This window comes from Semicossyphus pulcher, unplaced genomic scaffold, assembly GCF_022749685.1.
Source record: "Semicossyphus pulcher isolate SPU_LCO1_2020_fin unplaced genomic scaffold, fSemPul1.0.p SCAF_25, whole genome shotgun sequence".
NCBI classification, from domain to species: Eukaryota; Metazoa; Chordata; class Actinopteri; order Labriformes; family Labridae; genus Semicossyphus; species Semicossyphus pulcher.
In genome coordinates, this window is record NW_027211699.1 from 6,683,096 (window position 1) to 6,710,534 (window position 27,439).

At 43.3% G+C, this 27,439-nt stretch overlaps 4 protein-coding genes and 1 non-coding gene across 8 annotated transcripts; 1 reads left to right on the plus strand and 4 right to left on the minus strand.

The window, feature by feature from the left end:
* The first annotated feature begins 324 nt into the window (after positions 1–324).
* st13 (ST13 Hsp70 interacting protein) lies at positions 325–6,649 on the plus strand. The gene is made up of 13 exons (XM_069675965.1): positions 325–444; positions 829–968; positions 1,447–1,495; positions 1,636–1,726; positions 2,375–2,448; positions 2,592–2,658; positions 2,758–2,842; positions 2,952–3,062; positions 4,038–4,140; positions 4,327–4,443; positions 5,079–5,154; positions 5,401–5,489; positions 6,027–6,649. The coding sequence occupies exons 2-13, from the start codon at positions 859–861 to the stop codon at positions 6,159–6,161; spliced, it is 1,107 nt and encodes a 368-aa protein (XP_069532066.1). The 5' UTR covers positions 325–444; positions 829–858; the 3' UTR covers positions 6,162–6,649.
* Positions 6,650–8,891: 2,242 nt separating this feature from the next.
* On the minus strand, positions 8,892–10,885 carry rbx1 (ring-box 1, E3 ubiquitin protein ligase). Its single transcript, XM_069676144.1, has 5 exons — positions 10,802–10,885; positions 10,011–10,089; positions 9,801–9,871; positions 9,199–9,284; positions 8,892–9,048 (listed from the first exon to the last, which is right to left on the minus strand). The coding sequence occupies exons 1-5, from the start codon at positions 10,877–10,879 to the stop codon at positions 9,036–9,038; spliced, it is 327 nt and encodes a 108-aa protein (XP_069532245.1). The 5' UTR covers positions 10,880–10,885; the 3' UTR covers positions 8,892–9,035.
* A 638-nt stretch (positions 10,886–11,523) lies between these two features.
* Positions 11,524–11,595, minus strand: trnaq-cug (transfer RNA glutamine (anticodon CUG)). The gene has a single exon. It is a non-coding gene; the product is annotated as a tRNA-Gln (tRNA).
* Positions 11,596–12,295: 700 nt separating this feature from the next.
* On the minus strand, positions 12,296–17,833 carry chadla (chondroadherin-like a). Its single transcript, XM_069675742.1, has 11 exons — positions 17,828–17,833; positions 17,342–17,500; positions 16,882–17,076; positions 16,627–16,782; positions 16,399–16,544; positions 15,090–15,328; positions 14,416–14,681; positions 13,783–14,119; positions 13,103–13,455; positions 12,699–12,865; positions 12,296–12,599 (listed from the first exon to the last, which is right to left on the minus strand). The coding sequence occupies exons 1-11, from the start codon at positions 17,831–17,833 to the stop codon at positions 12,296–12,298; spliced, it is 2,328 nt and encodes a 775-aa protein (XP_069531843.1).
* A 1,913-nt stretch (positions 17,834–19,746) lies between these two features.
* On the minus strand, positions 19,747–27,114 carry LOC138604153 (ran GTPase-activating protein 1-like). Of its 4 annotated transcripts, none has more exons than XM_069676015.1 (16): positions 27,053–27,114; positions 26,096–26,218; positions 25,821–25,948; positions 25,616–25,675; positions 25,278–25,457; positions 24,979–25,113; positions 24,632–24,790; positions 24,075–24,188; positions 23,735–23,834; positions 23,398–23,482; positions 22,358–22,499; positions 22,149–22,265; positions 21,919–22,024; positions 21,286–21,374; positions 21,056–21,177; positions 19,747–20,424 (listed from the first exon to the last, which is right to left on the minus strand). In XM_069676015.1, the coding sequence occupies exons 2-16, from the start codon at positions 26,208–26,210 to the stop codon at positions 20,343–20,345; spliced, it is 1,734 nt and encodes a 577-aa protein (XP_069532116.1). In that variant the 5' UTR covers positions 26,211–26,218; positions 27,053–27,114; the 3' UTR covers positions 19,747–20,342. The 4 variants fall into 4 exon arrangements, with proteins under 4 accessions (XP_069532116.1, XP_069532117.1, XP_069532118.1 ...); XM_069676016.1 differs by having other exon boundaries at positions 27,059–27,104; XM_069676017.1 differs by having other exon boundaries at positions 20,339–20,424; positions 21,013–21,177.
* Between the last annotated feature and the right edge of the window lie 325 nt (positions 27,115–27,439).

The window sequence follows — 27,439 nt, forward strand, 5'->3', positions numbered from 1 at the left end:
GTATTTACAGTTCTTAGCAGGACCAACTAGCAAAGCAGTTACTTGAGGGTGCTTTTTTTATAGACATTGTTAAAGACACTTTCAAATTGAAATTGTATTGAATAATACAACATATTATAAAATATGTTATTAAAAATGTAGTACCAAGTGATAAGACTTAACATTTTGTATGTCTTGCTATTTACTCCTTAATACTTGATATGCTCGCAGTGCTATAAAATTGTAATGTCATATTACAGCTTCTATTTTTGATGTTCCGCCTGACAGGCTCACCTCAGGGAACAAATACCCAGGGTCCTCTGTCGGACTGTCCATTAATTCGCCTGAATGAAAACACGGGAGCGACGCCACTACCCGTGAAGCAGTGTTGTGGCGATACAATTAACTACCACCTTCCACTGCGGGGTATTTTCACGGGTGTCAGTGGTGTATTTCTTGGATAAGGTGCGTTTCCAATTTATTCTTGAAAGTATTGGATGCAGCTACAAATTGTTTTTCAATAATCACGGCCCGTATTGCAGCTAGCCAACGACGTTATCATGCGTCAAACAGTTACCGCGTCATGGACTCAGAATTCCAGAAACTTCTGGTTACCGACCATATAAATAGTCTTTAATGCTAGATGAACATTGTTGCTTAATTGCACGTATTGTTGGGTTTATTTGAAGAGGACAAAGTAAGGTTTAAGCGTGCGTTCATTCAATCCCAGAACGTTAGCATACCTAGCTTATTAACGCTGGCATTAACGTTAGCAGCTAAGCACGTAAACAAAGCCAGATTTAGCTAAGTTGTTGCTAATATTTTTCTTCCTGGTTTTCCCACATGCAGCGCGCGGTGTGCTGGACGTGACAGGTCAAAATGGACCCACGAAAAGTGTCAGAGCTGAAGGGCTTCGTGCAGATGTGCGAGTCAACTCCCGAGATCCTGCACCTGCCAGAGCTGGCTTTCCTCCGGACCTGGCTGCAGAGGTCAGTACACCTCAGACCACATTACGGATGCTTCAGCCTACAGATCCATTGTACAAGCATCCGGGTGGAAATATAAAAGATACATAGATACATAGATTTGCCATTAGATACTTAAGTGTTAAACTGGCGTACCACGTGCCTAGTCCCGCCCACCCTCTAAAAACCATGGACCACCCTGTGTGTCCGTGTGTGTGTGTGTGTGTGAGTGAGTGAGGGAGAGAGAGAGAGAGAACAAAGCAGTAATGTAACTGTAAGCAGTAACTTCAGTCGTAAACATAACCCCATTTCTTAATTTAAAAATAAAAAAACTATAAATTATCTGACCAATTTAATATCATTAGATATGATTGAGATTAGTAGAAAGAGAGTAAACTGTAGCCCTGTCATATATATGTCAATTTTATAAAGTAAATGTTTAACAAAGTGGAAAAATTGGAAAATGTATTGATATAATGTTCTCAATTATTTTATTTTGCAGCATGGGTGCAACAATCCCTCCACCTCCTAAGACACAGGGTTCATGCCAGGTGACACAAACATATATTTGTTTCTGTATTCTGTTTCCTATTTAGTCATTTTATTGTTTTCTGATATTTGTTTATTGAAGAAAACTCTAAATATTTGGAGCTGAATCAGTTGTCTGTAAGTCGTGCTGTCTTACTCGTAGGGCGGCTGTCCTTGTGGTCCTCGTCCTACACCAGCTGCAGCTCCTGAGCCCGAGCCTCCTGAGCCGACTGAGAGTGAAGAGAGTGAAATAGGTAATGTATATCCATCTCCACCATCAACATAACGTCCCAAGACATGCTTGTTAGGTGAATTGGTGACTCTAAAATTGCCCGCAGGTGTGCATGTGAGTGTGAAAAGTTGTCTGTGTCTATGTGTCCGCCCTGTGATTGACTGATTGGCGATCAGTCCAGGTTGTACCCCGCCTCTCGTGCATTGACAGCTGGGATGGGCTCCAGCCTCCCGCGATCCTGAACAGGATAAGCAGTATAGATATGGCCTTTCTCTTAAATGGATATTTAAGGTACATTATGCAGCTTTGATTGTGAGGGGTGTTGCCATACACAGTTAGTAGTATAGACCTATAGCTGCTACTTTAAAATGTGTGTATTTTTAATGGCACTGGAATTGGATTGATACTCTGAGCCCCTTTCACACACGCACTGACATTTCCTGTTATTCCTGTATTGGCATTGGTGTTGGAATCAGTATCAGGAAGAAAATAATGTTACTTAACATCTCTACCAACTTCTGCTTCTAAACTCTATTTTTCTAAAAACGTTCCTACCTTATAACCCTTACAGCCTTATATACTGTATAAAGTACTGTTGAACAAGATCATATGTAATGTGTTGTTTGATGCGTCCTAACGATGTTGCATGTTTATCTGTTTGCTTTGTTAGAAATTGACAATGAGGGAGTGATCGAGCCTGACACTGATGACCCACAGGACATGGGAGAGTTTGAAAACGCTGAGGTAAAATGTGAAACTCTTCTATGTTGTCAATGAATGATGCATTCATTCCCTATAAATCCTCTTCTCTCATGTGGAAACCAAACGGTTTATTTAAAGTGATTCCAGGCCTGTAAAATAACATCTGTGTGCATACATTTCCTCAGGTCACAGATGAGATGATGGATCAGGCCAATGAGAAGAAGATGGAGGCCATAAATGCTCTAGGGGAAGGTAGGTTGATTCCGTGTGCAGAAAGGAAACCGCACATGCAGACACACTTTCTGTATTGATAAGCTATTTAGAAAGATGCTAAAAATGTTGATCTCGTAGGCGATCTGCCGAAAGCTCTGGAGCTTTTTACTGAAGCCATCCGGCTGAACCCCTGCTTAGCCATCCTGTATGCCAAGAGAGCGAGGTGAGCGTCTGTTATTCATGGAATCAAAGTTTAAATTTAAGGGATTATTGCTTTTTAATTACTTCAGACTGTCTGCTGTGAAGTTTATTCAGCTGTCCTTTTGTGTTAGTGTCTTCATCAAGATGCAGAAACCCAACGCAGCCATCAGAGACTGTGACAGAGCCATTAGCATCAACCCAGACTCTGCTCAGCCGTACAAGTGGAGGGGAAAAGCTCACAGGTACACCTCTACCTGAGAGATCTCCCACAGGACAAATGCTTGGATAACACATGGCCACTGTACACATAACCCCGCCCTCAGTACAAACACTCACTCGCACACATAATCTTGTTCAGCAGTGCTTAATATTTGATCTGCTGATCTAATTGAGGGTTGGGACTGTGAATCTCATCAGCCACCGACTGGTTCAGAGCTTTGCTTTGGTTCACATTGGCTGAAAAAAAACTCCTGCCTGTGCCTTTAAGAAAAGACCAGATTCTCACAATATGGCTGCTACCTCAAGACTCCTTGATCACAGAGAACGCTGCCTCTGTAACACTTTTGTCTCACAAGCTGAGTCAGAGATGCTTATCATGCTTTTGTTTCTTCTCTGCTTGGCTGTTGCAATCCCCTTTACACCTGCCTCAGTAAGTCCTCCCTCGATTGTCTACAACTTGTCCAGAACGCTGCTGCAAGGCTGTTGCAGCAGGTCAACTCACGTTACACCCATCTTATTTTCCCTACATTGGCTTCAAGTTAAATTCAGGATTCATTTTAAGGTCCTTGTTTTCATTTATAAAGCCCTGCATGATTGGGCACCTGCTCCACCCCTACATCACCAGTAGATCCCTCAGGTCTTCTGATCAGAGTCTACTTGTTGTTCCTCATGTGCGTCTGAAACCAAAAGGTGATCGTGCATTTGAATCTGTGGCTCCAACACTTTGGACACTCTACCAGTGCAAATACACTCTGCAGTCTGACGTATCTGTGTTTTTACTTCCTTTTTATTATTGTAATATTTTGTGCCCGTGCTTGGGAAAGTTCCTATATCAAACACACTTACTTAATTACTTACTAACACTTATTTAATTCGTCTGTGCCCGACTTTTGGTCCTTTTTTTTATCCAGTTCAATACCACACTCCTATATCAGCCTACATGATTCTTATGTCCTGACTCCGACTCACCTTGTAATGTCTTGTGTGTGCTGTCGCAGGCTGCTGGGCCACTGGGAAGATGCGGCCAGAGACCTGGCCACAGCCTGTAAACTGGACTATGACGAGGACGCCAGCGCCATGCTGAAGGAGGTCCAGCCAAAGGTAGAGTATACAAGAAGACAAGTCTCATTGTTTTTAATGGGTTTGAATTAACTTTAATACAGATTTGTTGTTTTAACATGTGCAAGCTCAGAATAGAGGATTTAGTCTTTTGGTGTGTAAAGGCAGATGGGAACTGAAAAATGTGTGAGTTTGTGTGCGTCACAATTTTCCTTTGTTCTCCTGCAGGCTAACAAAATCTCAGAGCACAGACGCAAATACGAGCGCAAGAGAGAAGAGAAGGAGATCAAGGAGAAACAGGAGCGGATAAAGAAAGCCAGAGAGGAGCACGCACGCGCTCAGAGAGTGAGTGTCTGTGTGGATTCACACATACAATAAATGGCCCTTTGAAACTGTAGCCTTGTGTACTACAGTAAGGTGATATAAGGTTCTCCAGAGCAGCCTGAACCGTCACTGCTGGTGTCCATGATTTTCCCGGCTCAGCTGCACAAAAGCTAAACTGACTTTGGCTCAGCCCCGTTTAAACACTGTTCTGACTCTGAAGCTTTCAACCCCGGACCACTACAGCGAAACACTTCAGATCTGATGAGCTATTCATAACTGAGCTATTTTAATATGAAAAGTCCACAAAATAATGCTTTATAAAGACTTACTAACATTTACAGCGATTGTTAAGACAGAGAAACACTATATAATCTGGTCATTACATTTATAGTCCTCAGTTATTGATTTAAGAAAAGCTTAAAGAAGATGAACAACACCCTCTAAACTCTAAAAACACAAGTCCAACAATCCAAAGCCTTACAGACACTCCATGTCCAGTTATGGTCGCTAAAGTTAACTCTTTTCTTCCCTAAGAGAAACTCGCTACATCATCTTCATTCACCACCAATATTTTCACAATAAAAGTTTCCTTATAAAACAACAGAAGAAACTACGCTCAATTTGAATAATAATCTCTTTGTTTTGTCTCTGAACAGGAGGAGGAAGCACGACAGTTTGGAGGTGGAGGAGGAGGAGGTGGAGGAGGAGGAGGAGGAGAAGGATTCTTCCCAGGTAGGAGACGAGCCGGTTCAACACTTCACGTGTCGTTATTAGAGAGTCAAATTAAAAACCATAATACCAAAAAAAAGGATTAGTCACACGCGTCATACTCTTATACACACTGATGATATATAGATTGTTGTATGGTGTAGGAAGAAAAGGTCAACAGCACCTGTGCGGATGTGATTGATCAGTGATTTATCACCTGTAAGTGTAACAGTGCTGCTAATGTTAATGATTTTTCTTGCCGTTCCTCAGGTCCTGCTGGATTCCCGGGCGGAGCTCCTGCTGGCATGCCTGGTCTTGGTGATTTCCTGAAGGATCCTGAGCTGCTCAACGCCATGAAGGTGACTCACCTGCTCAGTGTTTGTCCTCTGTATAACGCAGTGTCCTTGGTTATACAGATTTCAAACCAATAGTCTTTGTTGTCTTTCTGAGCGTTAGATGATAGTTCATGTCTGTATACTAAATTTGAAGCTACAGCCAGCCGCTGGTTAGCTTAGCTTAGAATAAAGACTGGAAACAGGGAAAACCGTTAGCCTAGCTCTCTCCAACAGTAAAAATAATTATTTACTGACATATTTGAAGAGCATTAGTGAATAAAACTAACTCAAGTTCATCTTCTACGATTGTATTTAACTTATTTTACTTAACGTTTTACTTGTTTAACTGGAGCACAGAAACAGCACTCTGAATTTAAGAAACCAACTGGAAATGGAGCAAATAAAAAAGGGAATGGATGCTCGGTGAATGGGATTGCTGAAGTAAAAGTAGCTAAGTGAATACAGCGCATTACGGAGCTCCTGTTTGAGGCAGCTGAAGGATTTAAGTTGATTGAACAGCTGATTTGGAAATGACCCTGTTTCTTTCATGTCTAACTCCAGGACCCCGAGGTGATGGCTGCCTTCCAGGATGTGGCTCAGAACCCGGCGAACATCGCCAAGTACCAGAGCAACCCCAAAATCATGGCTCTTGTCACCAAGCTGAGCGCCAAATTCGGAGCCTCACCGCAGCCGTAGACAGAAAGGACCAAAGTGAGGACGTAGTGTGTCAATCTGGAGAGCCACCACGCTTTTCAACAATTATTTCACTGTGTGCAGATCAAACAGGGAGCGGGTGACGGATCAATTGTTGTGATGTAGAGAAAGAGGATCAACTTTTTAATGTTCTAAAATCAACCTGTTAGCATTTAGCAAAGTCTCAGTCAGGTCTCCTCCTGACTCGTCTCAGCCTGGACTCCACTTCCCCGCAGGGTGACCTTTTCTAACCTGTACCTGGATCAGCTAAACAGGGAGCTTTTACAGCTGTTTAATACGTGGTAATGGTTTAGCTAATGGCCTTTTTTTTTCTCCGAACAGAGACGAACTCTCACACACAACTGTTGGTACTTTTTGTTAACAGGTCAATTATTATTATTATTCTAAATGCAAAAAAAACGTACTGATCTTGATGTCTGACCCTGTTGGAAAAATGATTCACAATAATAAAACCTCTGTTGCTGCAAAAACAGCTTCGACATCCGTTCATCTTCAGCTCATTGTTTACTGATTATACTGAGGGACATGCACATACGCAGAGAAGTTGTTTAGGTTTAAGGTGATTCATTCTATATCTTATCTTATCTTATCTTTATTATTATTTTATTATTTATTATTAATGTGTTCTGGAAGCAGATTCTGTGCTTGGATATTGTGTAGGTCCGCTTTTGCCACCAGAACATCCCTGACCTGTGGAGGCATGGACTCCATTAGACCTCTGAAGGTGTGCTGAGGTATCTGGCACCAAGACGTGAGCAGCAGATCCTTTAAGTCCTGTAAGCAGTGAGGTGGGGCCTCCATGGATCGGACGTGTTTGTCCAGCACATCCCACAGATGCTCGATTGGATTGAGATCTGAAGTCCAAGTCAACACCTTGAACTCGTGTTCCTCAAACCCTTCGTGCATAATTTCTGCAGTGTGGCACGGCGCATTATCCTGCTGAAAGAGGCCACTGCCATTAGGGAATACTGTTTCCATGAAGGGGTGGACTTGGTCTGCAACAATGTTCAGGTAGTTGGTACATGTCAGAGTAACATCCACATGAGTTCACAAGCATCACACTGCCTCTGCCGGCTTGCCTTCTTCCCATAGTGCATCTTGGTGCCATGTCTTCTCCAGGTAAGCGATGCAAATGCACTCGGCCATCCACATGATGTAAAAGAAAACCTGATTCGTCAGACCAGGCCGCCTTCCATTGCGCCGTGGTCCCGCTCTGATGCTCACGTGCCCATTGTAGGCGCTTTCATCTGTGGACAGGGGTGTACGGACCCCCATACACAACAAACTGCGATGCACTGTGTTCTGACACCTCTCAATCAGAACCAGCACTAACTTTTTCAGCAGTTTGACCTACAGTAGCTCTTCTGTTGGGTTAGACCACACGGACCAGCCTTCGCTCCCCATACGCATCAATGACCCTGTCGCCAGTTCACTGGTTTTCCTTCATTGGACCACTTTAGGTAGTTACTGACCACTGTAGATCAGGAACCCCCCACAAAAGCTGCAGTATTGGAGATGCTCTGACCCAGTCGTCTAGCCCAGGAGTTGTCAAACTTTTTGGGGCCAGGGACCAATTGCAGGGGAGATCATTTTCCAACGACCCCCTCATAATCGTAACACTGATTAAGCACATGCTTACTATCATTTGCACTCTCAGATGCCATTGGAACTATTTCTTTTGTAAAACTTAAAAACCTAAATACTTCAGACCTGTTTCACAGAGATAAACAGAAGAACATTTGTCATGACAGATTGACTTGATGTGTAACAATCATGTAAGCTTCTATTGGGCCAAAGCCAATAAGGGTGGGAGTAATGGACACAATATACTTGTTTCATTGGTGTAAATGGTCGTCATCTGCAGACATGCAGTTTTTTAATTATAAAGCACAATTATATATTTTCTTATTAATTTATTATGATTATTTTGCAGACCCCCAGGCTAGGGTCCGAGCACCCCACTTTGAGATCCACTGTTCTAGCCATCATAATGTGGCCCTTGTCAAAGTCGCTCACATCCTTTGCTTGCCCATTTTTCCTGATTCCATCACATTACTTTGGTGACAAAATGTTCACTTGCTGCCCAACGTATCCCACCCACTGAAGCGAGATAATCAGTTGTGTTCTCTTTACCTGTCAGTGGTCCTAATGTTATGGCTGATCGGTGTAAAGTTCACTTTTAGAGAACACAAGTAAGGAAGCAAATCCTCAAAATTTTGAGTTTTCGCAGGAAATGACCTAAAAATTATAATAATGGAGTACTGATAAATTAACTTTCCACTGCAATCAATTAGCAGCATAATCAGGTTTTATTAACACGTTGTCTTTTAGTGGATATCACTGTTGCTTTTAACAGAAACTTTGAATGTACATATAAGCAAGCCTTCAGAAGTGAGTTCAGGTGCTGCAGTAAAAATCAGGCGTAGATGGAGAGCGGGTCACCGGGACACATAATCCACACAGGGCATCTGTCATTCAGCCAGAGGATTAACACGGCCTGTCCCTGAAACACTGCGTCACAGCTGATCTGACAGAGAACAATCTCCTCACTGATGACAGATTTCTGTCGACCAGAATGTAATGTGCTAACCTGAGTCTTTGCACAAACCAAAGGGCATGTTGAGTCTGTTATTTTTCGGTCCACACCTTTGTTGTGTTTACATTTTTTTTACAACCTCCTTCACAAGCAAGACAACACTTGTTTGTGTCAACAATTCTGTTTATTTGTGTACTTACAACATACCAAAACAAAGACATGGGTGTAAAATAACAGCTAGGATTACAAGCAGGGGGGAACTGAGGAGCAGTAAGAGTGACTCTTGTAGTAGCCGAGAAAAAAGGTCAATAATAACAGAGCTAATGTCCATATCTGTAAAAACAAGCAGAGAGGGAGAGAGAACACACGGTCAATCCAGATATTCATTTTGAGAAATATTCACAGAGAAGGACAAAAAGTGCAACCATAGGAGGATTTACTGAGCAGTTTAAAGACTTTTAATCTATAAGAGTGGATACTCACTTCTGAAACTCCCACTCTCTGTTGTCCAGAGGGCACACCTGTCTGGTTTTCAGCCAGCGAGAGATACAGTGGAAATGGAAGGCATGCTGAGAGGGAGAAAATAAAACAAGGAAGAAAGAGACATTAATAACTTTACTGTACAGCCAAGCACAAACAGGTTCCATGTGACTGTTATTCTTTTAAATAAGCAACTAGGGCAGTTATTCCCTGTACTTATTCTCCACTGTAAAGGGTTGTTCTAATGCTACTACTTCTTGCTAGACTTATTTTTATTCCCAACTGTTCAGGCAGAAAAAGCAGTGGATTTCAGCCATTCATCCGTGACGCAGACTCATAAAGCCCTGGGTACGTTTTTGCCAATATGGAATCATTTTCCGGAACATCTTCACATTGATTTTGCGTCATCTTTGTATGCATTGCACTGTCCCTGAAACTCTTTGTATTCCATAGACAGCTTTATGCAATTGTTTAATGGATGTGAGTCGGAAATAGTGGACCCAATTTATTGTTAAATATAACTATATAACAACAACTTACATGTGGAAATAGTTAAAACAGATCACTGTCAGTGACATATGTTAGAGGAGGGTATGGAAACTCACATTGCAGACACCCCAGGCGACTGTGCACTCCTCGGAGGTAGCAGAAGCTTGGTTGGCCTGGCACTCTATACCTGATGATGGAGGGAGAAAAAGGGTCAGCAATGCCATCACAAAACAGGCTGACATTTCTGATCATTTAGCGGCTTACAACTTCTATAAACTCAACATGTCTGTTGGTCCACCAATAACCTGTGTGAAGGGTGAACTTACAGAGATCCATGATGTGGTTCCGACAGATAGCACAGTTATCCACCACAATGTCCCAGGCCCACAGTGCCACAGCATTCCACTGGTGGGAGAAAAGAGTCACAAACAAGACACGATGTGATTGACTGATTAAGACTTCAGAATGTCTTTCTGACACCACTGTAGAGATGTAGTTGACAAACCGTAACCATAACAATAACATGCCTAACCCTTGCCCTAACTCAACCCCTTAACCTTAAGCTCAGCTTAACAACTGACAACAAAATCTTGAAGTACTAAGTATGGTAGTTAACTATTAATGGTTTACAGCTGTATATATACTATTATTTGACATCTGGCGTGGATTAAAACAGTCTTGCAGTTAGGTTAGCCTCAGCTTTGGATTCTGTGGTGGCTATGAATCACAGGATTTGCGGCACAGCTAAGCTAACTTAGCTCACCCAGATCAGAGTTTTGTTGTTTAATGTTTAATTAGCTTTACGTAACCGTTGGGATGACTTTTCTGGTTTGGTGATTATTCTACACCATAGTGAGGGTTAATCATCACCGTAGGATCTTGTTATTACATTTAATCTAGCATTAGTCCCAAAAAGAGAAATGCGAATTCATGCCCTGTTTAAGGCAGGCTAACAGCTAACTAGCTACTGTCCTAACGGTAGGCTAGCGGCTAGCGGTAGAATGTTAGATGCAGGTGGCTAGTTCGTTGCGAGCTGTTTTAAAGTTCATTTAGCGCTGCAGATCGGTTTAACATTCTCTTTACACTAAGACAATAAGTTAATTTTTTACAACCGTACCTTCTTTACTTCAAATCGTTTCTTGCTGGCTCCGCTGTTTGTGCCGCTTGGCGTATCCACATCCATAGCTGCTGCCATCTTGAATTGAGAATTTTGACGTTAAGCAAATAACCCGGAAGAAACTACGTACGTCCGTCGGCGTTGGTGCGTCATGCTGCCTTCAAATGCTCCTTGGATAACCCCCCTTCTTGATTTGGGTAGTCGTTCTTTCGATTTTGGTATGTTTGGTACGAGTTTTGAGTCTTAATGTGTAAATAAAACAAATGTGTTGATACATTCAACGTGTGCAGAAATTAATAATTACAACTTAATACTATATCACACATTTTTAAACACGTAAAATATATATTTCAAGACGTAATTTAATACAATTTAAGCTATTGTAGTTTTTTAACCATCAAGCCAACAATGACTTTAGTCGGCGATGTTTTACTGTAAAATGACATCAAGTCTGTGAACTTGTTAAGTCGGGTACCAAACTCCGACTCGCCCAGTTGTTTCAATTTCAGGACTCCTTTACGTGAATTTTTGGAAACTTTCGGAAACAAATTTTTCTGATTATTTTCACACCACGTGAATGCATGCTTACCACGGGATTCGAAGTCGTTTCTATTATATTCGGCTAATTCCGGGAAAAAAACGTTGATTACATTGCTTTTAGTAAGCACATACCGGTATATTTAAATGTACATGCACATAGAGTGAAGGTTGTTTAAAAGGTTAGGTTCCACCGAGATTTGAACTCGGATCGCTGGATTCAGAGTCCAGAGTGCTAACCATTACACCATGGAACCACCTACACTACACAGCGGCATATTTATAATAAATAATGTGAAAATATGTACGTTGGTATTATGAACTATATTAAGCATCTCGTTCAAATAGTTACCTTCTGGTAGGAGAGCAGCAAACAAAAGAGTTAAGCATCCAAGTACAGGTTTTATGTGTATATGCTAGGTACAGTACATGCATATGGACAGTGTGCAGTTATCAGATAAGAACTTTTATCTTTGCAATATTTTAGCATGTACGTAGCATAGTAATAAAGAGAACGTGCCATTTAACGTAAAACTCGAGCATTAAGCTAGAGTCAAGTAATGCAACACTCCCCTCCATAATAGTCAAATCTACAAACAAAACGAAAATGAAAACCACCTACATAAAAAAAGATATTTCAAACAGACACATTTGCAACAACAAACTTAACAAACTGTGCACTTAGTCTTGCACTATGCATGCTGGAAAACGAGGCATGGTTGGGATGATTTCTACCCTATATTAGTGATTTATTTAATCTCCATCATTCATTACAGTTATATTTTTCGGAGATGGCTCAACTCAGTATTCAATGAGACGTTCTTGACTCATTTTGCTTTACTGTGTTTTTTATACTGATGTTGTGTATGGGCATACATTAAATTCAGACTACAAAGAGTGCTGGAAAATTCCACACAGATCTAATACTCAATACTTTATTTTAAAAAAAATGCAGTATTACAGTATTTTCTTGCTATGTTTTGCATTTGATGATACAGGTTTCTTCTGGGGCTTCTTCTTGGCTGCTTTGGGTAGTTTAGCTTTGGCCTTTGCTTTGACTGCAGGAGTCTTTGAGAGGCTCGGTTTGGGTTTCTTCACTTTTGAAAGTCCACCTGAGGCCACAACAACAACCTTCTCGTCTGGAGGAGAGACATTTTCTGGGCAGGACATGAAGACTTTGACGTCCCTGACCTTCTGACCTCTGATCTCAGGAGGGTTAGCGCAGATAGCTATTACCTCCAGAGTTATGTTCTCTATCCACCTGAGGGACAGAGACAAAAAATTAGAAATACTTACATTTTGCTATTAATAGCTCAAATTTTTCCTTAAAGAATAAACTCCAGGGACGTCATACACTGACCTGCGTAGTGGCAGCAGAGAGCAGTCACAGAGCAGAGGGTTGTCCTGCAGGTCGACCACCTCCAGGCCGCTGAGTGGGCTCAGGTCAGGAAGCTCCTCCAGCTGGTTTCCTCTCACGGTTAGAGCCCTCAGACCAGGACCCAGACCCGCTAGAGCGTCCTGAGACATCTGAACCGTGGTACAAGTTCAAGAGGTGATCAGAAACAGGTCTTTGGGCTCTTAGCATGGCGTCAGAGTAGTTAATATTGTGAATCTAGCCTCAGCTGCACTTTGTGTTTTGTGCTTATTAGCAAATACTAGCATGCTAACATGCTTAACTAAGATAATAAGGTAACAATAATGACAGAACGTTTGCTTGATGGACAGGGCAGTTTAGTTTCAGGTAATGCTGTCCTGCTCTCGTACCTTCTCCATGCCCATCTGATCCATGTAAAGCCTCTTCAGACTTTGGGACACGGGCTGGAATGCGTTTGGTCCCACCCAGCGGATTGAATTGTGAGACAGGCTGAGCTCCTCCACGCTAGCAGCCTCAGACAGAGCGTGCGTCGGCATCTCCGTCAGCTGATTTGAATCCAGGTGAAGTATGCCCAGGTAAGCCGAGTCCAGAGCCCCCTTGGCAACAGAAGTTATGGTGTTATTTGTCAGGTAAAGTTCTCTGAGTTTGGGGGTCACTGAGGACAGCAAGCCAGAGGGCTCGACTTTGGAGATGGCGTTTCTCTCCAGGTGTAACACAAACAGACTTGGTAGGAGTTTCAGCGCTGCAGGAGAAACAAAGAGACAACAAATATCAGTATCTTTTTTTAAATTTTTTTTATACATACACTTTATTTGCAGAAGTAAGCAGACACCTGGCCATCAAAGCTATATGAGCTTGTTGGACTAGTTTCCCTGTTTGTACATTTTTCGTGTTGTGTTAAATTCTTCCAGATCAATGAACTCCAAGACGTGATTTTAAAAACAGCATTCATATCTATGTGCTGGATTTATGCACCTAATAGAAATGGGTGTGGCTGTAACCCCTGAACCCCTGAATATAATTTCCTGTAACTTTAATTCACATACAGCCAACTTGAGTAACCACTGACCTGATCCGGGGAACTGTACCAGCCGGTTCCCCTCGAGGTGCAGGTAGGTGAGCTCCGGCGCTCCAGCGAAGGCTTCAGGCTCCAAAGATGTGAGGTCATTGTCAGAGAGATACAAATAATAGAGTTTCTTCATCCCCTGAAAGGCACCGCCTTCTATTTCGTGGATTTTGCAGAACTCCAGGTGAAGAGAAACCACCTGGCCGCTGCCCCGGAAGCTGTTGGCAGGAAGGTAGTGGAAGTGGTTGCTGCGGAGGTCGAGCAGCTGCGTCTTGGTGGGGAAGCCCTGCGGGACTTTGGTGTGACCTCGGCCCTCACATGTGGCGTGCTGGGCGTCCGCCTGAGGAGAGTCAAATCGATTGATTAACAGTAGTGTACAAACAGTTGCTCGTAGCATGAAACATTAGCGTCATTTGAAGTGGTCTTTCTCTGTTTTTCTCACTCTTTTTTCAGCTGTTGTTGGTCTACATTCATACAACCTCCAGAGGAACACATCAGGCTCTTTAGCTGTTAATGCTGCACTTTTTTCCCTCGCTAGTTGCACACACTGTCTGTCTGCAGCTCAGTGCTGGACATGCAGCAGGTGTACAGCAGGTGGACTACTAATAAATACTTGTCTCCACAGAAAACACTCACATCACAGTCACAGTTAGCTGGACACTTGACTTTTGGCTTGGGCTTTGCTGTGGGTAATGCGCTCTCTGATCTCTCGTCCTCCCTCTCGAACTCGTCCTTCAGCGTCTCCCCTCTGCTGCGGCAGCGCAGCTTCTGAGGATCAACAGCCTGCAGCGGCTCGTCTGAGAGGTGAGGAGGTCCAGCACAGGCTCCCAGCAGCTTCACGCGTCTGACGCTCGCCCACTGCCTCAGGGGCCGCATGTAGCAGTTACAGTAGGACGGGTTGCCTTTAAGAGAGATGAGAAAAGATTTAAAGATCTATCCATCCATTATCTGGAGTCTGGAGGCTATCCCAGCTGTCATTGGCTGAGAGGTTGGGTTACACCCTGGACTGATCGCCAGTCAATCACAGGGCTGACACACAGAGACAGACACCTTTTCACGCTCACTCCTACGGGCAGTTTAGAGTCACAAATGAACCTAACAAGCATGTGTTTGGACTGTGGGAGGAAGCCGGAGTACCCGGAGGGAACCCACGCATGCACGGGGAGAACATGCAAACTCCACACAGAAAGGCCGCCTACGTCCGAACCAGGATTCAAACCAGGAACTTCCTAGCTGTGAGGCGACAGCGCTACCGTAACATTTCGTACATTTTGTAAGTGTGTATTAAATATGTCAGGACACAGTTTTACCGGTCAGGTTGAGGCTCCTGAGCTCTTTGGGGCCCAAGAGGGGCTCCAAGTTCCGGAGCTGATTGTGGCTGAGGTCCAGGTGGGAGAGTTGTGGGGCCCCTGACAGAGCCTGGTCCGACAGGTCCTGAAGGGACATGTGGTCCAGGTAGAGGTGGGTCAGCTTCGCCATGGAGACGGATTCTTCCCCGAGGTAGGTCATCGGGTTGAAGCTCATGTCGAGGCGCGTGACCTCGCGGAGTCTTTACAGGGAGGAAAGAGGAGAGTGACACGTCGATACAAACAAAAGGCTTCAAAAGGGAATCCATCAAGTTCTCAACATTAGAGTTTTTTTCATACACACAGTTCTACACATACTCAATATTAACAAAGGTACATGTTGCGTAACATTACCTGAAATAAGCTAAGACTTTTCCTGACAGACTTAAACAGGTTAACCCAAAAAAAAAGCATTTGACGATGCACTGAAAGCTTGTGACAGCACAGCACATGTGTTTTATGAAGTCTTCTGTTATTGAGTTAATCAGTCCAAGAGGTACAGTGGGCAGCTCTCAGTCCATGTCCTCTTCCACAGGCTGTTTCTTCACTTGGACCACTTTTGGAGGGATGTAGGAGCCCATCCCTGCTGCTCTTTCTGCCTCTGCCTGGGCGTAGGGCTCCTCTCTGAGCTTTTTTCAAAGGTTCTGTGTGGTTTCCTGTTTGTTTGGACTTTCCCATGGTGAATCCTTTTACACGTGTGGCTAAAATTTTAAATTCATCCCGACTGATTATAACCTAATTAGATCATTTTAGTCATAACAAACAAAAAAAATTAATATTTTGGATTTTAATAAACAAAATTAAGGCAAAGCAGGTGACTTTCCAGGAGCCTCAAACCTGCAGGTTCACGCTGATGATTAATTTGAGGTAGTTTAATAACTTTTAAATGTGTTTGTTTATACTGTGTCCATCACTAAATAGCATGATAAACTTAAAATGATTGTAGCCTTAAAAGAAACAGCTGGAGATATTATACAATTTTGTTATTGTCTACAAAAATACCTGCAATCCTATCTAAACGTAATGCGTCATGTTATGGATGGTGGCGCCCCCTAGTGGATTAATCTGGCTTTAGACGACATGACTGACTAGAAGTGAGATTCAAGGAACTCCCTCTGGTTTTCCTACTTTTACATCAGCTTCTCTCTTCTTCTATCCATCTGTAGTTTTGATTAAGATAAAGAGAATATCTAGCACTGTTTCCCATTATAAAGGTAAAATAAAATGTTTAATATTATTTAAAAAGCCCATAAAATGCTTCAGCTTGTCTGACCTGTTCATGGTCTGCGTGGGGAAGAACTGCAGCTCGTTGTGGTCCAGGCTGAGGCGGTTCAAGGTGAAGAGTCCAGCGAACGCCTCGTGGGCCAAGTTGTTCAGGGAGTTGTAGCTGAGACGAAGCCACTTGATGTTGTTCAGGCCCTGGAGAGAGGATTAATTCATCCTTAACGCTGACGTGTGGTGCAGTAAAAAAATGCAAATTCTATACCTGTAAGTGGAGTACCTGGAAGGCCATGTTGGGGATGTAAACCAGCTGGTTGTGTGTGAGGCCCAGCATGTTGAGGAAACCGAGCTGTGTGAAGGCTCCAGGCTGGATCTCCTCGATGCGGTTGTGGTCCAGGTGCAGCTCCTTCAAGGAGGAGAGGCCGTCGAAGGACTCCTGCGACAGTCCGGTCAGAGGAAGGAGGAAGAGAAAGAGAGAATATTAATAAACTTATGTCTCCAAAATGCTTTAGAGCCCGCGTTGAAGTCCTCCTACCTGATACAAGACGTCAATCTTGTTATAAGCCAGGTTCAGGGAGACGACTCGACCCAGGGTCCGGAAAGTGCCCTCGCTCACTATGATGATGTTGCAGCGCTGCAGGTTGAGGTGGGTGAGGTAGGGTGTGTGAGTGAACGCCCCTCTGGGGAGCTCCCGCAGGTTGTTATTCCTCAGGTCGAGCTTCAGTGTAATCTGTGGCAGAAGCACAATTCAAGAACAGAACTGGATCAAGATAAAGGTATGCACCAGACGACAACAAGTGTATTAACTTTTACATCTCTCACCAGCAGTGTGAATGACATGCAAGAGGTCTTAACAAAGCCACTTAATTTGGAGGCATGAAGACTCAACTTTAAGAAACATCTGAAAGATACCAAACATCCCACATCAATGTTCCCTCCTCAAACACTTTTGGGAGGTGAAAGGAGGCACTGAACTTTACTTTTGAATTCCTCACCTCGTCTACAGTCGGGGGAACCTCTGTTAAGTTCTTGCTGATGCAGGCGACGGTGAGTTTGGCGCCGTCACAGCTGCACATTTTGGGACATTTCCCTGCATCAGTGGGGGAACTCAACGCTGAAATCAGCAGGACGAGCGCAGCGGGGGAGAAATGCATCTGTGGCAGAAAAACATGCATCAGAATATGATATTAAGAAGTTATTTACAAAGGTAGAGAAACAGCTCTTTAAACACAATATATAATAAATGCTAAACTCATTGATTGTATCTGAACATGTCCGTGTGCCTTTATGTCTAATATCTTTTTGTTTTCAAATGTAGAAATGTAGCTGCTTCCTGTCAAACCCTGTAGTTACCTTTCAATATCTTAAACCTGCTCTAGAGTCACACGAGGCAGCTCAGCAGTAGTCCCAAGAAAGTTCAAACCTCCAAACACATCAGGTAAAATCTTAACCAAACTTAGTGATAAAGAAAACGGACTTACCTTCATCGAGAACGTCACACCGTCGTGAATTAAAATAAGTCAAGTCAAGTCATAAGACAATAAGTGAATCTGCTGCTTCAGGCTTCAGTCATCCTCAGAGTGTGTCCTGCCGTCACAGGCTGAGGTCTGACCAGCAAACAAACACGGCTTTGGTAAATTCTTCCGCCCTGACCCCTGATCCCTGCGCCTCCTCACTGCAAATTAACACCCGGGCTTTACATTTTCTCTCCAGTTTGAGGCTGAAACATTGGAAGGAAGCAACTGGGTTTGTAGGTCAAACTGATTTGTATTTATTGATAAAAGTGAGAGATGATCTGACTCTTCTTGTCAGGGCTTTACACTTCTTTGACGACTGTGCCAACAAACACCGGATTTAAACTTTTGATTTCACTTTATTCTTTTATGTTTTGTAAAAAAAAACAACTGTCATTACTAAAACAAATTAGTTGTTTCAATTATTCAGCTAATAGTGCACTTTAATGATCATGTTAAGCAGAGATAACTTAGCATGCTAAGTTTCTGTAGAAGGGAGAGCGTCATGTGTACTTCTGAGTCTAGTTTGTTCAGTTGTTGCATGTGTGCTCTTATTGTTTCGTCAGTAATGTGTGCATGCAGAGGATGTTGTTTTATGTTATTTAATATCATTTTCTTTTGGTCCTTAGTTTGTGCCATGACCGAGGGGAACATCATATTGCACTATTGTCTTTTGTAGGTTTGTACATATCACTTTAATATTTAATGTTTGAAGTGTGCAAAGTTAAACCGGAGTTAAAATCCTTGTATGTGTACATACCTGGAAAATAAAGCTGATTCGGAGGCTGTGTTGTGACACCAGCTGTACTTTCTATACATGCTCGTGAATTGATTAAACCATCAATGTCATGAAAGGGTTGATGTACTGCAAAAGCTGCATCCGTCTCTCTCAATGAGCAAGTTGCTACAACACATTGAGACATAAGAGCGTGTAGTTAAATCCCTTCCCTTCAACTTTTATAGAAGTAAAATGTATTAGTTTAAACAACCTTAAAGACCCCCTCCTGTGAACATCTCCATGAGATGTTCTTCATGTGCTACAAGACATATCAGGGACAACGTGAGCACTCATCTCCATGGCTGGGCCTGTCTGCTTTTAAACTGCAGCGTACCAAGGACAGGCTGAAGCTGAAACTAAGGAGCCAATCCCGTTAATGGACGGAGTGACGCTATGCGTATCTTTATGTGTAACCTATGGTAACCACTTTGGCGGAGCGCGAGCCAGCTGTAACTGTCATCGTCATTTTTGTAAACTCACTACTGACTACTAACGTTAACGTTGCTACTACTAATGACTACATTTCAAGCTAGCTAAGTTTCAACAAGTTTTCACTAGACGATGGCAGAGACGAGTTTTGTTTTTGGCTGTAATTTTACGAGGGGAGAAACGTAGCACAAAGTGAGCGGGGCCTAATGAGGGAGAAGGAGGAGACGACTCGGGAGGCATTTTACAAAGTAATTAAACGTATTTTGCAGAAAAACACATCAGACATTTCAAGCAGAGCTTTTTATATGTCTTAAAGCTTGACTGGAGCTGGTAATAATAATGGTCTTTTACGTAATGACTAATGTGAGCTTGTTTTGTCTGCTGCATCCAATTTAGGTTCTTTATTTCTGTGACTAATTGTCTTTAGTTTTTACTGTGTGAAAAAACAAATGGTAAGGAAACGAGCTTCCAAGCAAATTCTAGTAAAGTCAACTCATTTGGGCTAAGAGTGTGGGGACGATAAACTACAAAATTATGTTCACAGGGTGAAAAACGTCTGGATTAAAAAGACCAATTATTGTGGCATCAGAAAGCCGGCTGTTGTGTTGCTCATTTTTCTTATACTTCTGTTTTCATGACAGCAATTTGCAAAAACTGTTAAACACGACCCAACACTCAAACCAGCTTTATTTCTGTAACACAAATCCAAAAACTGTGCTCCTCGTCTCCCCATTAACGGCAGGAAATACATTTAACCTTCTGTCGGCCCTTCCGATTGTTCATTTGTAATTTATTTTGAGAATATTTAAAAGTCATTACACATTTTAATTTTATAATTCTTTAGCATAGTATTTAATATGATATAAAACAAGTGATATGAGTTAGAAAATGTACATCAGCTAATGGGACCAGATCAGATTTGCTCGATCGCACAGATCTGAGTTTGCAAAGGGAAGAGCATTTGGACCAAGCTGTCAGTGCAGTCATGTGGTTATATAAGTATACACAAAGCACTTCGGTTAGTCCACACCATAAGAGCAAAGTCGGCTGCAGAACACAAAACATTCAAGTCCAGTCCAGAGTCCGATGAGGAGGGTCGCTGAGGTGTCGAGGGACAGCGAGTGGAGTCTGTTCTGTAAGTGCTGCTCGGCTTCAAATCTGGGCTCATGTGTGCCGGCGTGAAAAGGTCCATCAGGGATCAGTCAAACTTCAGTCCGTGTGTGTGTGTGTGTGTGTGTGCGTGCGTGTGTGTGCATGTGTGTGTGTTCACTGTCCTCAGCTCTCAGGCCTGACTCTCTGCAGTGTTGAATGGAGGCTGTTTCTGGCATTTCCACACGACTCCAGGGCTTTGTCGTTTCTGTGAAGGACGACACGAGATTAAAAGATCACGTCTTTAACTCTTACAGAAAATCTGATCCTTAAACTATTGAAATATTTTGCCTTCTCATTTGAAATGCCGTGGATTATTTTGGCTTTTGCAGGAGCAAAAGGAGAGAGCACCCACCTCCTGATGAAAAATAGGCTACAAATACGGCTTAAATTAGCTGCTTACGAGAGGGGAACAAGCTCTTTATTGAACAAGCTTGATCAACTGTTTGACGTGGCATGATCAGACAGACAGATAAAAAAAGTCGCTGTTGTCATGTACTTCCTGTAGCAGCTCAGGGAGAGTTTGCTGCACCAACAATTTTGTGATCTGTAGTAAAGAACAGGGGGGCTTTTGCCTAATCAACCAGGACAGAAGCCTTAAGGACCCCGACTCTCAGGATAAATTCCTAATGTCCTCTAAGGTGTGATAAATGGGTAGAAAGAAAAACACGTGTCCAACAACAAAAAGTGAATAAACCCTTTCTCAAAAATTCACCAGCCCAGAGTGTGTCCACCACCGCGTCGACGAACCCCAAGTGCAAAAACATTCATGAATGGTAATTAGAGTATTTAGTACCTGGAAGCTACCTGCTGATTGGCTCATTCTGTCACGCCCTTACCGGGACAAGAAGGCCTCCAGCACAGCCACGTTCTCTTTGGGGAAGTAGTCCTGTTGAACGACGTGCTCCAAGGCGTGCAGGTGACCGGGAGCCACGCGCATCGGCTTCACCTTGTCCTCGCTCTAAAAAAGCCAGGAGGACAGGGTGTTTAAAGCAAGGGAGGACAAATTCAGAGAAGAAAATGACAGAGAGGAAAGACATAAATCTGTATCTTAACTTATTAGGCGTACCTTAATGAGTCCGAGCAGCACTAACAACGATGACACGAAGCCGTAGCCTTGGAAGGAAGCAGTGGCGAAAGCTTTCTTCAGGAGAACATCTGTGAGAAAACCAACAATGTGTGTCCTGTTAGCACAGACTCTTAAAGGCTAATGCTAAAAAGTACAGGCTTTAAAGGAGGGTATTATGCTAATTTCAAGCGTCATATTTCACTCTGTGATACCTGTGGATTAGCTTAGCATAATTAACAGTTTAAAAAACTGTGCAGGCCCTCTGACTGAAACGACTCAAGTCAGCTCTGTCCCTTTAAGAAACCCCGCCCCTACAAGCCTGCTTTCTTCTGATTGGCCAGCTCTCCGAAGCCTGCCGAGGCTCAGACTGTGTGAAACCTGGCGTTCACAGCAGCCTGCAGACTGAGCTGAGAAGCCTGGGGATTACTCCAACATACTTTAACTACAGATCTGAAACTTCACCCACGTTTAGTCTGGACATCAAACACTAACATTATATGTATTAGAATGTGAAACAGCATAATACCCCCTCTTTAATAGAGACAAAGGTCAATCGGAGAGTGATTTCCTCCTCGTCAGTCCAGCTCTTCTGACAGAAAGTGTGAGTACAATAACAAAGACAAAATGGCTCACCGATGCTCTCCAGCACTGCACTCTTCACGTCGTTGTTCTCCTCTTTGTACACAGATGCGATCTTGAGGAAAGCTTCAGCTGTTTTTGCAGCATCGGACACGTCCACCTAAACTCAGAGAAGAGAAGGAACTGATGGGAGCCCTACTTTACACACATTATACTGATGCAACGTCTTCGGCTGTAACTCGAGGCATTTCTCTCAGGTCAGTAACAGCCTCTCCTGTGCTCACCTGCTGCTCGATGAGCATCGCTCTCTTGGCCCCCAGGTTGAGCAGTTTGTCTGGAGACGGGAAGCTGAGGAAGGAGGAGACGTCTGGTGTTCGAGGCGCTGATTCAGGGGTGGAGAACTACGAGGGAGAGGAGAGAGGAAAGAAAGTCAACTAAAGCACAACACTAAACAAACATGAGTTTAAAATCCCTCATCACACATTTCTCTGACCTTAATGCCACTGCTTTCTTCTGCTTCCTCCTCTTCTTCCTCTTCCTCCTCTAGTTCCTCCTCATCCACGTCCTCTTCATCCTCTTCCTCATCTTCATCCTCGTCCTCATCGTCATCGTCTTCTGGCTCACCCTCGTCATCACTAGGAAGAAATAAAAACACAGCTCATGAGGGAAGGATTTCTTCTGGGATGAGATATAGATGTGATGAACTCTGGCCCCGAAACTAAAAGTTTATGAATCAGAGCCATGGGGAGGATTGAAGTTGGGATAGGGGATCTACAGAAGTCTCAATAACCTCAGACATAAAACAGGAAGACAACCCCGACACTGACGGAAAACAAACTCATCATGTTGCTGGTTATTCCCATAAATTGAGACTAAATTTCACGGTAAAGCTGCTTTCCCATGGGTCAAAAAAACAGCTAACACCCGGCTCTTTTGCTTAATGGGAAACACTACAATCAACATTCAGACCCGGGTCAAATGACTCTGCAGTCGACCCGGGTAATTATCGCCTCGGCTCCGATCGGCATTGATGGGAACACAAACCCCGTGTCGACACGCTAATCTCCGCCCCCTTTCCGGCGTGATGCTATGCTGGTCTGTAACTTCTGTGACTCCTCGTCATCTCAGCTACAAATTCCGCCCGTCTCCGTCCGAGCAGCGCTCAAACATCGTTCCAAATTTGTCAGCGCTGAGTTTGATAAACAGACTGAATGAGTAATAGATACAATAAAGACCTAACCACCGTAACATCTTCACTGTTTACTAACCCTGTCTCTGGCACATTTGTGATGTCAGACGGTGACGCAGCAGAAAAGAGACAGACAGGAGGATACTTCACTGGCAATGGGAAAAGAGACAATCGGCATCTATAAGCCGTCTTCCCGGGTCTGAAAAACCTGCGTCAACGCGCTAATTTCTTTGGGAAAGGGGTATCAGTGTTTCCCAGATGACTTAGGCCAGCTTTGAGCACGCCTACATGTCTACACAGATTTCATCACAAACACCGCAGGAGCTTAAGTAGGACGCGATTACCTGAGTGATCCCAGACGCTCGCCCATGTTCATTCCCTCCATGGAGTCTTTCAGAGCTTTGCACCCGTCCTCTCCCAGGTAGTTACCTGAAAACAAAAGAGATCATTCTATATAATGCAGTCAATGCAGACACATTTTAACAGAGAGGAAATCTCTCTCTAAAAATACGCCAAAGAAGAAGCCCTAAAAATGTAAAGACATCTATTCTTTAAAAACACATATCAAAACATTTTAAAGCAGATTTTTGTACTTTTGGAAGGAAAACAGATATTTGCTCCTCACTGCATCCTTTATACTTTCACTGAAAAATAACTAATTATCTTTTTGCAGGTTTGTACCATTTAGGTCCAGTTTCTCCAGCTGGTCTTTGTCTTTCACTGCCTGAGCGACCGCGAGAGCAGCTTCCTCTGTGATCTCGCAAAATGACAGATTGAGTTCCTGTTCAAAGAAGGAGGATATTTACTCTGAACAGAAGAAATATATTACACAAAACATCATAAAAAAACAGGGAAATAAGGACCTTTCAGAATAAATTCATGACAGAAATGATCACAATCAGCAGGTGTGTATGACCTGGGGTCACAACACTTCACCCAACAACATGTCAGTCCAGTAGATTAATGCTCTAAGAGGAGCAGAACTGATCCAGGTTGGTAGCACAGTGTACTTCTCACTCACCTTGAGGATTGGCAGTCCCTCTGATACACTCTTTGCGATAGCTATGGCTCCTGCTGGCCGCACCAGACAGTCTCCAAAGTTAATCACTTGGATGCTGCGTAGGTGTTTCAGGGCCTGTGAAGGACGCAGATATCACTGAGCAGGTCCCTCTTTCCAACAAGACAGTGTTTCTAAATCTGTCTAGAGAAAGGCTCGAGAAGGTAAAATGACTTTGCTTAGGGCGCCAGTTTAGCTCAGGGGTTAAATCGATGACCATATACAGAGGGCAGCCCCGGGTTCAACTCCCGCCCTCGACCCCCTGCCGCGTGTTATTTTCTACAGCTTCAACAGCTTTAAAGCCTTAAAGGAGACCTATTAGAAGAAGTAAACTGATGGTTCTATTGTCCAGTGTTTAACACTCCTAAAGCTCCACTTTTCTTCTGCGCCACATGAGGCAAAGCTTGCAAAAACATTTATTTATTAACATCAACCATCATTTCTACAAGGAGCAGTTAACAGGCAGCATCTGTCCCCTCAAATTCAAACCATCATGATGCTAATGTTTGATGTCTCTGTACCTGAGCCATGGCGATAGCCCCCGTCTCAGTGAAGGTGTTGTCATTGAGGTTGAGAATGCGGAGGCCGGTGTTGTGCTGCATGGCTGTGGCGAGAGCTGTCACACCATCGTGATTGATGCCATTCTGGGGCATGTGGACCTCCTCCAGGCTGCCCATCGTCTGGAAAACAGAGTGAACTAAAGTACTCAAATAACTGATGTAATGAGCTGTGTAGATATAAACTGGTATGAGGTCAGTATTTGATATAAATAACGCTAATGGTTCCAGTAAGGAAAGTAACAATAAGAAAACACTGCGTCAGTCTACACATGAGGTTTTCAAAGCTCAAGCAGTAGTTGTTCCTGTACCTGGAAGGCCTGTGCGAGGGCTGTGGCTCCGTCGTTCTCCAGACGGTTCCTCCCTGCAACAAACACCTTCAGGCTGAGTGGGGTGCCGTCTGCGGTGGATTTTTTATGGCACTGGGTCAGGGAAGCAGCCAAGATCTGAGGAGCCCAAAAAACAGAGATGTGTTATCTGAGCATGAGGAGATAAACATGTGGATCTAACAAATGGATCTAACAAATGGATCTAGGAAGCATTTGTGCATAAATATTTTTTGTGTAGATGGAGACATGCAGCATCTTCAGAATATGTTCTCATGACTTACCTTGCCCCCTCCGATGCCCATGCCACAGTTGTTGAGTCGCAGCTCCTGCAGTGTGTAGCAGGCGGAGCTCTTGAGCAACTTCTCAATGCCCTTTACCCCATCTGGTCCAAAGGCGTTGTCACTGAGGTCTAAAACAGTGAGCCGCGCACCCGCCAGTATCAGAGCGTCTCCGAGTGAATTCTACAACACGAGGAGCCAAAGAGACAGAGTAAGTGGTAGAATGAAGAGGGCACAGTAACAAAAGGAAGACAGAGACATAGTAACACATGTATAATAATATAGGGGAAGGGCACATCCTGACTAGAGGTCGGAATAATGCTTAAAAAATAGTGCATTACCAGGGCAGGCGGGATCTCAGAGCGCAGGCGACCTGTGAACATGTCACTCCAATAACAGCACTGAAAGAGAGAGACAAAGATACACTGTCAGAAGAACAAAAAATAACCTGCCAAAGTAATCTCTTGGTTAAAAAGTGTTAAAAAGCTGATGAACTTCTTGACTTCTTTCAAAATGAGAATAATCAAAAACGTCGTGAGTAAGCACCTTGAAGTCGCTCTTAGTCTCTAGAGCCTTGGCGATGGCCTGTGCTGCATCCACACCGACAGTGTTGCCCTCCAACCTCAGAGCCTGTAAACCCTCGAAATCCTTTATCTCCTTCACAATCTCCTCCACTGGTCAGAAGGGAAGGGTTAAGGGTTAGAGATTGGGAAACAGAAAGGGACGGTAACTATAGAGTTGTGGACTAAGGATGACAACTAATTAAATCCAAGACTTTAGACAATCAAGCCTCATTAGCTTATACAAAGCTGACAGCTCACCTGATTGGGCATCATCCAGCTTTCTTCCCTGGCCTTTGTAGCTCAGCTCTCCCTCCTCCGCCACTCCAGTCTTGGCCAGAGAGTCGGCCAACTGCGCAACAATGTCAGTCGCCATCAGGACACCTGTAGGACAAACGAGATTTACCTTTAATTGTGCTTCAGCGTTGTCCTGATTTCTAAAACCAGCTCTGTCCGGTGACAATACTGTACACTAAACTAACTAACTAAGTGTTTTACAATAAATAACATAAATTATAAGTCATTTAAACTTTGAAACATAAACATAAGACATAACCTTCTGTGGATGAATATTCTGGCTTTAACAATCTCGTTTTTTCTAGAAAGCTTGTCCCACCTTTCCACTATAAAAGCGCTGAGAGCGCTGTTTTCACTGACGGACAATCCACCCTAAAGCAGTATTTACATCTGCTGCACCGGTCAGTAATTCAGTTTCCAACTCGACTCAGAACATAAAGTTAAGTTTTCATGCTCATTCAACACAGGAAGACACCTATCGGGTTTTATACAAGCTGACTTCACGATCTGCATTGATAAGGATGTAATCCTGTTTTGGGGTAGATTTTCCCCTCAGAGAAACCGGTGGCTAGCTTTAGGCTAATGTTGCTAACGCCATGCTAACACAACTACAACACTAATACTGATGCTAATTGAGCCGTTATGACCAACTGTCGGTTCAGAAACATATTACGCCCTCGCAAATTATACGATTATAAAACGCAACTTTCTGCGAGCTAGCCAGCAAATGCTCGTGGGACAGAGCGTGGCTGTTACTCGGCCTCTCATGCCCCAGTCCGTCATCTGAAATCCGCTGACTAGCTACATTAAACTGTCGTTTGTCTGACTCCTCCGCTCCTCGGATTAAGTTCGTAATTACATACAGTCAAATTTTAACGCTAAACAACTACTTAGTCTGGTCCCAACAGAAACAAATATCACCTTCACCACAACACTGCTGTGCTGAATAAGTCCAGTCCTAAACACTCCCGCTCGCTCCTGACGTTTAAAACCTAGTACAGCAGTGCACTACACGACTTTACGACCGTAGAGCTGGAGGTCAAGGGACTTGTAGTTTATTAGGACTACAACGATGCGTTAAAGTGCTGCTCCAGAGCGCTTCTTCTCTTCAAGGATTTTGGACTGAAGGCCGTGTGTAATGTTGTCACAACGTGGGACAAAATTGACCTTGTACAAACTGATTATTAATAATAGTTTTTGCTACAATCCTGTGAATAGCTTTAGTCACTGTACACACAATATTTTGGGTTATTTGGATTATATATGTGCAACATGCTATTATATGTTGATTATTAAACTGTTCTTAAT

Excerpts from the sequence above, each read along its gene's own strand:
- chadla (XM_069675742.1), bottom strand. Across the intron at positions 16,783-16,881 it reads AGATTGACGTCTTGTATCAG|GAGTCCTTCGACGGCCTCTC; the intron begins GTAGGAGGACTT and ends GGACTGTCGCAG. Across the intron at positions 12,600-12,698 it reads TCTCTGCTGCCACTACGCAG|GTGGATAGAGAACATAACTC; the intron begins GTCAGTGTATGA and ends TCTGTCCCTCAG.
- rbx1 (XM_069676144.1), bottom strand. The coding sequence starts at position 10,879 with ATGGCAGCAGCTATGGATGTGGATACGCCAAGCGGCACAAACAGCGGA. Across the intron at positions 10,090-10,801 it reads AACGATTTGAAGTAAAGAAG|TGGAATGCTGTGGCACTGTG; the intron begins GTACGGTTGTAA and ends TTCTCCCACCAG. Across the intron at positions 9,285-9,800 it reads TCGCCTGGGGTGTCTGCAAT|CATGCCTTCCATTTCCACTG; the intron begins GTGAGTTTCCAT and ends TCTCCCTCTCAG.
- st13 (XM_069675965.1), top strand. The coding sequence starts at position 859 with ATGGACCCACGAAAAGTGTCAGAGCTGAAGGGCTTCGTGCAGATGTGC. Across the intron at positions 1,496-1,635 it reads AGACACAGGGTTCATGCCAG|GGCGGCTGTCCTTGTGGTCC; the intron begins GTGACACAAACA and ends TCTTACTCGTAG. Across the intron at positions 4,444-5,078 it reads AGCACGCACGCGCTCAGAGA|GAGGAGGAAGCACGACAGTT; the intron begins GTGAGTGTCTGT and ends GTCTCTGAACAG.
- LOC138604153 (XM_069676015.1), bottom strand. The coding sequence starts at position 26,210 with ATGGCGACTGACATTGTTGCGCAGTTGGCCGACTCTCTGGCCAAGACT. Across the intron at positions 22,266-22,357 it reads AAGAAAGCAGTGGCATTAAG|TTCTCCACCCCTGAATCAGC; the intron begins GTCAGAGAAATG and ends TCTCCCTCGTAG. Across the intron at positions 21,178-21,285 it reads TGCTGCTCGGACTCATTAAG|AGCGAGGACAAGGTGAAGCC; the intron begins GTACGCCTAATA and ends TGGCTTTTTTAG.